Below are 8,790 nucleotides of genomic sequence, written 5' to 3' on the forward strand. Positions count from 1 at the left end.
TGTTTCCATGGAGTTTCCTGTTAGGTCAAGCTTTTGTCATCTTCAATGTTCACGGGCTATATATTCTCACATGTTCATATGCGTGACGTTATGTATCTGAATGCATATGTGCAATACTAATTAACAATGTCATTTTAGTCATGTTCACCGATTTTGACAATTTATTTATACAATCTTGACAGGTCATTTCCCATCTTTTAATTAAGCTAGCAAGGAATCTTCTGCTGTATATTATCTTAATATAAACTTCGTGGTCATTAATTTTTATTTTATTTTTAAGGAAGAGGATACCACTTTATTACAACTCAGAAAAAGAAAATTCATATCATGGATTTGAGCTTGTTTCTTGCAGGATCTACTTCCATGTATAATTGTGCTTTCACTAATCTTAACTTAAGGAAGTATAATTAAAGGAAAAAATTTCAAAATGTTACCTGAACTTTTACACCAATTTTAATTTGTCACTTCAAAGAAAAATTTAAGAGAAACATCATCTTAATTTTTCAAAATCCATGAAACATCATTTGACACTAACACACCATCTAATTTTTCATCCAAAATTTTGCTTATGCAAGGGGCCGACATATTAAACTTTTCAAGACCCAAACCTTACTTCAAGCTCCCTATTAAAAAAAGAGGGTTGAAATTGGGGATTGAGGTTTAGCGATGCAATAGTGAACACATTTACCTTAGGGTGAAATGAGTAGACAGAAAGAAAGTGGTGACTAGTCTCACCTCGAATACCATTTTAGGTGGATAGAAATGTCCAATCGCTTTGCATTTTGGATATTTTGAAGATGTAGACCTTAGGAACAAGTTTTACGAAGACATTTCAATAAAAGAGGAGTTGAAACTGTCATGCAAGGACAAATCCGTGCATAACACAGAACACAAGGTTGTGATGAACAACTTACACTTAAACTGCGTTTGAAGTAGCTATACTTCTTCGATTGGTCTAATTTTTGGATATGCTCTATTAGTCCCGACGAACAAGTTTGAAGAAGGAAGGATTTTGTTTTGAATTGAAGAGAGTGGGGTTTTGAAGCAATCAAAAAGAATAACGTGAAGAAAGAGAGCTGGAGCTCTCAACTTGGAAGATAATGAGAAAAGTGTTGTGTTGTGTTAGATTTATCAATGGTCAAACTTAGGAATCATAAGGAACATATGATTTATTGACACTTTTTAATTGATGTGGTTGTCCATTCTATCTGCCACATTAGATAGTATGAGAATGTGGTATACAAATGTGGTAAAAGTAGCATTACTCTTTAAAAATATGTATTATTAGAAGAGTCAACAACTATCAATTCCTAATACAACACAAAAGAAAGTGACATTTCTTAATACTCATTTCCCAATATTCCAAACATAAGAATGAATATTTCCCATTTATATCTCGCGGGATTAGACATGTGCATTTTATTCTTAAGAAGTTTATTTTGCGAACCAAACAGGCCCTTAAAGATGGGAGAATCAAATATAGGACATTAATCCATTAATAAACACTTAGTGCTTGTTTGACATTACTTATTTTGGGTGATAAGTGAAAGTGAAAGTACTTTCTCTTTTATTAAACATTTTAACAGAAAAACAATTTCAACATAATGCATTTTTTAGTCATTATACACAACTCACCGCACTTTCATAAAAAAAATTACTAAACACTTAGAAAATGATTATTGTATCAACAACACTTTTAACAAACAGTTTACCAAATATCAAACTACTTTCTCTTACAGTAAATATGACAACGACTATTTTCACAACACAACAATGTCAAACTAGCCCTTAAGCACTGCGATAAGCACTTCCATCTTTAATGACAATAATGTGGTTAGTTGGTTACAAAAAGTAACCATGGTTATTTGCCTTTGGTGGCCACTATGGTCGGGGGCATTACAGTGGTCAAGGAAAATGCAAACTAGCATTTAGCAGCGGCATGTTCCTTTAGCACACACTTGGAGCCACGAGTCTGTGTTCTAGTCCCTGCAAACCAAAATCCCAGTGAAAAACAAGGTAATCAAAACCCTAATCCCCAAATGCCCAACTATTCCCAAGCCTGATCTCTACGATCCATTTGATTCAAGCAAAGGTAACTTTCTCTTGTCTCTCTCTCACTCTCACTCTACATACACATGTGTCTTCGATCTTTTTGCTTCAGATAAAGGAAAATCGTTATATATCTATTTGTTTGTATATTTGTATGGGTGTGAAGTGAAACGGCTGCGGTTAAGCTTATATGCTGCTCCATTGTGACTAAGATAATAACTTTTTTGGTGACAACAAGAGTTTTTTCTTTAATTATTTTTTCTGACTGATTTTCGTTCTCTTATTTGAACGAATTTAACAAACTTTGAAGCTTGTAAGCATATAATTACTGCTTATATTAAATATTGTAGTCTGTCTTACTTAGAGAGCTTTTCGAGTAACCCAGTTTGCTCTGACTGATTGGTTTTCTTTTTTAATTTGTGAAGTTTGTTAGTAGATCATGAGGCGCAAACAAGCATGCAGGGGAAGGGGAAGGCCACGGAAAAAACCCAATGTGGTCAGTGAGAGACTGGTGAGTGAGAGAGTGGTCAGTGAGAAGGTGGTCAATGAGAAAGAAGGAGCATTCTTGAATTTTGTGAGTCAAAATATTGAAAGAAATGATATTGGGTGGAATCAATCTGATGACGAAGACCATAACAATGAGGAATTTAACCCAGAAATGGAGATTGATTCAGGCAATTCTTCTGCTTCTTCAATGGGGAATGACTGGTCGTACAGGGATCAAAATGTGAGCTCCGTGGATAGGACAGTGCAGAGGTTGATTAAGAAGTATGGTGAAGTGAATCTCCAGATGGAAAACTCATCCAACAAGATTGATGTTGCACAAACTAAGCCATTGCAAGTCTTTGGTTCTTGGAGTAGATTCCAGCATGAGCTAGAGGCTCCTTCTCATGATCCTCGCTGTAACAAGACAGAATTGAGTGCTTCTTTGTCGGTATGATGGAAATTCTGTAATCGGTTTCTGTTGTGACATTTTAGTTATAGATTTAGGTTGTGTAGTCTTTTGTATATTCATAGGAAGGAACAAAATGTTTTCGGTTTTCGTAAACAATTGAAGTGCTTTTCTAACCAGACATTTTGTTGTGATAGCTTTTCTGACCATATTATCCGTAATGTGATTGAACTTACCGCTGTTCTCGAATTATTTCACCTTTCAGGTTATTAAGAGGGTTATGAAAATGGATGCAGCTGTACCTTTCAACATTCCTGTGGATCCAATTGCTCTGAGATTACATGTGAGTGTGAAATATGCATATTTTTTAAATATTTTTCTTGAGTGATAACATGATATGGTAATCGTTATGATGCACCATGCTCCAGAATCTGTCTTATTGTTCTTTGTAAAAAGAGTAATAATCCCTTATTTATTTTGCGGGCTTCTAAGAGGGGATTGTGGGTTCTAGCTGCAAGTTTATTGAGTTACAATGTCAAACTATTTCCTTTGGGGTACAAGCTTGACTAGTAACTAAGCTTGTAAATTTAGTGGAAAAATGACTTGGTTGAATTTAAACATCATTTTTTTGTTGTAATAATGCGAGTATTCTGCAATGACCTGTTATATATATGTACATATTTTATTAACTTTTTAATAACATACTATAGTAGTAATTCCAAAATATTAAGGTGCCTTCCATGTCCAGCAACTCCTACCATATATTTGGTATAGCTGTTTTATTTTGATGATCTTATTTTAAAATTCAATTCTCTTTAAATCCATAGCTTTCAAGCTATATCTATATGTTTGTTGGGTTTGCTATATCTGTTTGCACTACGATGAGTATGCTATTTTGCAATTTGCAGTACACCTTGGTTTTAGAGAGAACAAAACCTTTTATTTTCATTCACACACACACACACACACATATGACTTCATTTAAAAAGCTGGTCAAAAACCTGTTTTGTTTTCATTTAAGTATATATACACATCACTTTTGATTATATATGTAATTGTATATACATATATTATTCTACTTTGTCTATGTTGCAAAATATAAATAATACCTACTGCATAGGACAAAGGTTACAAAGTCAGGATCAAAAGTACCAAAAATGACCCTGCATTAAATGCCTGAAACGCACTTAATTCTTGGCGCAGATGCAATAGTGTGTTCATGGAAGATTTGGATATTCTATAAGGATTGTACGTCTCTGTTTTTCATGTACATATATATATATATATATATATATATATCTGCAAGTTAATGCACATTTGGGTTCATATCATGTTCTGGACATATCATGTATTTGAAAAGGAGAAATATGTTAACTGCAAGGTTTTATTATGTTTCCTGAAACAATAAGTTGGAAATATTGAATTTCTTAGGGATGGTTTTAATTCTTCAGCTGATCTAATTAGACAGTTCCACAATGCAGCATTGCTGTCATAGATGTCTTATCTATTCTGAAATGCATTGCTATGTTCCTTTCATAATTCTTCTCTCCCTTACTATCTTCTACTTTCTTTGTTTTTTTTTCCTTTCTGGGGTGTGTTGCTGGTTGGAACCAGGATTACTTTGATGTCATAGATACACCAATGGATTTTGGAACAATTTGCAACCATCTTGAAAATGGTACTAAGTATACGAACTCGGAGGATGTATTCAAGGATGTCCAATACATTTGGAAGAACTGCTGCAACTATTACAATGAGGGTAACTTTGTTTTGGACCTTATGAAAAGGGTGAAGGAGAAGTTCATGACATATTGGACAGCTGCTGGTTTGTGCAGTAAAGAACCAGGGACAAGTAGTGGTAAGGGTTTAAGATTACTTTTGTTTTGTTACTTCAATTTGATAGTTGTTGTGCTAAACTTGTTGGTGATAAATTTTCACTTGGGAGGCAGTTAGCATAGATAAACTTGATGGATGTCATTTATGCATCCAATACATGCCTACTTGCCAACATATCAAGATTTTGGCCACCAATATAGATAGAGGGGGTGAAACCAATTCTTTCCTGTTCCCAGATATCTCGCCACTGATATTTGGACAGAATCAGTGACAATTTGCTGAAACTGAAAGAAGAACAGATAAAATTCCACTCTAATCCGTGTTTAAAATGCTAATTAAGTCAAATCATTTCCGTCATATACAAGAGTAACCCTCGATAACGGTATATGTAGTTCAAGTTTTATTTTCATATACATATCATTTACTTATCATAGGCATGGTATACTATGATAAAGGAGCCAATAGGGAAACCATATCGTGTTGGATTAATTCTTCTTTACACTGCCCTTAAGATTGCAGTATCTTCATAAATCCTTTGAACTTTTGTATGTATCATTATTCAACTTTTTCATAATGTTGTTCTGTTAAGATGATAGTGTTTATGATGAAAAAAATTTATATTTGAGTTTATTTTATTTGTTAATAATAATAAATATTATTTAATCATTTTTTTCTGAATCAGTATCTTCAATGCATTTGAATTTGTTTAGGGAACTAGAGGTTTTTTTTTCCTGTATTTTCTTGTAATGATTTATTAATAATTCATATATGCTTATATGTGTCTCACTCATTTTCAAGACAAAGTAGAGGAGTTTCCATAAACTGGTGTATGAATGGTGAGTATGTATACCTCGAAACTCAAATTGACAACAAATTTTTAATTTTCCATTATGATAGTTCCTTAGGATGAGGCCTATTTTTCATCATTAGTGTAGGTTACTTCTGGTTTCAATTTCCTTGAGTTTTGGTTTTTTTCTTTTTTAGTTTTAACAAGCTCTAACATGGGGAAAAGGAGAACACGAGGGCCCACCCGTAACCTTAAACTAGCCCAAATTCCAATTGGGGAAAGATTTGAAATCAGCTGGAGGAACCGGAGAGCTGTAGGTGAAAGCTCCACGTTTTTCAAAGCAGAGTGTACAGCCCTTGTTAGGCAAACCCAGGACCTACCCCTTCAGGTCAAGTCATGGAAGGAAATCCCATTTGATATTAAAAAGAAGGCATTTGAACATATGTTGGTTAGTACAACAAAAGATTTTGAAGGAAGTAGTTCCCTTAAATCCTCATTTTCGCATGTTTATTTTGTAATATTCTTCATACATGTTCTCAGAAGCGTTTCAAAGTCGAAGATCACATGACATGGGTATTGGATCAGATTCATAGATCCTACCACAATTATCGGCATCACCTCAAGAAGATGTGGTATGAAACGTGTGAGACAACTGAGGAAGCACGGAAAAAAGTACCACCAAATGTTGCGGACGATGATTGGCAGTATCTTATAAACCTGTGGAGCTCACCTGAATGGCAGGTACCACAAAATGTTGCATATGAAAGAAAATATTGAGGACGAAAGAAACTTTACGTTTTTTCCAATTTTCCAATTTTCCTTTCAGTTATCTCTACTCTGTTTTCTCCTTAGATTTTTATACATTCATGGTCTTCCTTGAATGCAGTCAATGAGTATGAAAAACAAGGAGAATGGTTCCAAAAATAACATAATCCACACATCTGGCTCCAAGAGTTTCTCGCAAATCCGCGAGGAAGAGGTATGACTATTCACTTCTTGAGTAATTTTTTATTGTGTTTCTCATCATTCTTAGTTTTTTATGTTTGTCCCATGGTAGAGAAAGAAAACTGGAAATGACCCTGGACGTACCCTCCTATGGGAACTCACCCATGTGCGGCCTGATGGACTAGCTGCAAATCCAGCTTCACAGGAGGCATTGGTATATATTGATCCCGAAATTAAATTGAATATGCAAGCACACCTAATTTTCAGTTAATTTAATAGTATGCTTCTCTTAAAAATATATATAGTTTTGGTTCTCTCTCTCTCTCTCTCTCTCTCTCTTAAGTTTTATTTTTTTTCCATTGTACCTATTGGTTCCATTTTCTGAATGCAGTCAAAGCTCAAGAAACTTTATACTCAAATATCTGCGGAGAACTCACAGATGACTGAAGATGAGATTTTTGTAAAGGTTTTTGGACCTGAGCGTTCGAGTCGGGTGCGTGGTTACGGGGATGGTGTAACCCCAAAAGAGTTGTGGGGCCCATCATCGTCATCATCATCTACTGTTAATGAACTCAGAAGGCAACTTGAGGAATCAAACCAGCGACAAGAGGAGTCTGAACAAAGAAGTGCTGCTGAGGTACAGGGCTTGAAAGAGCAACTTGGTCGGGTTGAGGGTTTGCTATCAGCTCAAATGAATCGCTTTGAAGGTTTACTATTACAGTTGACGAGTCATATGCACTCCCCGGCCCAGATTGAGAGGCGTACTGAAATTTCACCCTCCCGAAATGGTATGCATCTTTGATTACTTACTTTATAAAGAATTCTCATATAGGGTTTTTGGAAAAATGGAATTACAATCTTTGAACAATTTATATTGAACTGTGACTCATTTGAATTGAGAATTCTGCGTTTGTCTTGTTTGGTAAAAGTAGGGAAGAAGAATATGAGTCAGGCACCACAATATTTCGACTGTTTCATAATTCTTCATTGAGAAAGAAGTATACCCAATGCTGGGGCCTCAATGAAGGTTGAGTTTATGTGTGTTGTTTTGTTCAATGATCTCTTTATGCGGAGAAAAAAGCCTTTCGAGTTGCAACATATTGTGTTTTTTGTCCGTCATAACTTTTGACATATATGTACTAATAGCTATTGGTCCATGAATAACTCACCCTCCTAGAATCAGTGAGAGCAGTGATAGGAGGTGTAATTGTCATCATTTTCCATTGTTTGCTTCCTCTTGTGTAATTAAAAATGGAAAACTTTCAGTTTCTGATTTGGTTTAACAAATACCATAGTTTGCACCATGTGATGTTACTGCACATGGTTTGCAAGATCCCAAATACATTGTGCTACATCTCCCTATAGAAAATTTGGCGTTTTGTGTACTGTCGTTTTCACTGTGCTGTGTCGAAACTGCTTGAAGATTTGCCCCTTACTGTCTCCATATATTGTGAAATCAAATGGAAGCAAGTATGCCACTAGCTTCTTCTTGATGCACCCTCAAATTAGTTTCATGTTATTTCACTTGGATCAGGATTGAAGATATGGCAATTCTAATAATGTCCTACTCGTTGTTTGGAGGTGTCTGAATTGGTATTACTAATCTTTTAATACAAAATAGGTATTATTTGATCATGTGGGTATTTCAAATTCCAGCTGATTTCCCTCAAAGGCATTTGATTATGTGGAAAATTGAACTATAAATATCAATGTTATTGCTTCTTTTGGTCCAATTCCCTTAGTATTGGATGTGGTAACTATTATTCTTTTTGTTCGTTTTTCAGGCCGCCCACGAACGACCCGACCTAGAAGATGAATTACATATCAGCTATGTTTATGTTTTGTTTTTCGGCAAGAAGTTGATATTTGGCTGGTAGTATCATATTACATTTGATGCATCAAATGTGTTGTGTGAATGAATTACATGGACATATGTTCCACTAGTAACTTATAAACTCAAGGGATATAAGAGCATCGGAGCTTCTCCATTACGGAGTCCATCAATGCGAATTGGTTACAGAATTCTATTTTTGACCGTGGGATGATTTTAATACTTCGGATTGGATATCTATTCTTCTTCTTTCTCCTTTCTTCCTCTCCCCGAGTTCACTCCTCTTTTTCCTTTTTCTTTTTTATTTCCTTTCCTTCTCTCTTTTTTTTTCTTCTTCTTTCTCCCCGCCAGTTTTCTTCTTCCTCTTGTCATGGGGTGATTTTTTTCTTCTTCTGAAAATTGGGCGTTCCACACCACATGATTTTTTTCTTCTTCTGAAAATTGGGCGTT

At 35.1% G+C, this 8,790-nt stretch overlaps 1 protein-coding gene across 1 annotated transcript; it reads left to right on the forward strand.

Moving 5' to 3' along the window:
- Positions 1-1,859: 1,859 nt before the first annotated feature.
- On the forward strand, positions 1,860-8,545 carry LOC117613859. Its single transcript, XM_034342459.1, has 10 exons — positions 1,860-2,092; positions 2,475-2,983; positions 3,207-3,284; positions 4,556-4,799; positions 5,762-6,012; positions 6,105-6,305; positions 6,451-6,543; positions 6,622-6,723; positions 6,901-7,297; positions 8,294-8,545. The coding sequence occupies exons 2-10, from the start codon at positions 2,489-2,491 to the stop codon at positions 8,323-8,325; spliced, it is 1,893 nt and encodes a 630-aa protein (XP_034198350.1). The 5' UTR covers positions 1,860-2,092; positions 2,475-2,488; the 3' UTR covers positions 8,326-8,545.
- The last annotated feature ends 245 nt before the right edge of the window (positions 8,546-8,790 follow it).

The sequence above is a fragment of the Prunus dulcis genome, chromosome 1 (genome assembly GCF_902201215.1).
Source record: "Prunus dulcis chromosome 1, ALMONDv2, whole genome shotgun sequence".
Lineage (NCBI taxonomy): Eukaryota > Viridiplantae > Streptophyta > Magnoliopsida > Rosales > Rosaceae > Prunus > Prunus dulcis.

Bases quoted from the DNA above. Each gene is read 5' to 3' on its own strand.
- LOC117613859 (XM_034342459.1), top strand. From the start codon at position 2,489: ATGAGGCGCAAACAAGCATGCAGGGGAAGGGGAAGGCCACGGAAAAAA. The intron at 6,013-6,104 runs GTTAGTACAACA...ACATGTTCTCAG, and splicing joins AGGCATTTGAACATATGTTG to AAGCGTTTCAAAGTCGAAGA. The intron at 7,298-8,293 runs GTATGCATCTTT...TTCGTTTTTCAG, and splicing joins AATTTCACCCTCCCGAAATG to GCCGCCCACGAACGACCCGA.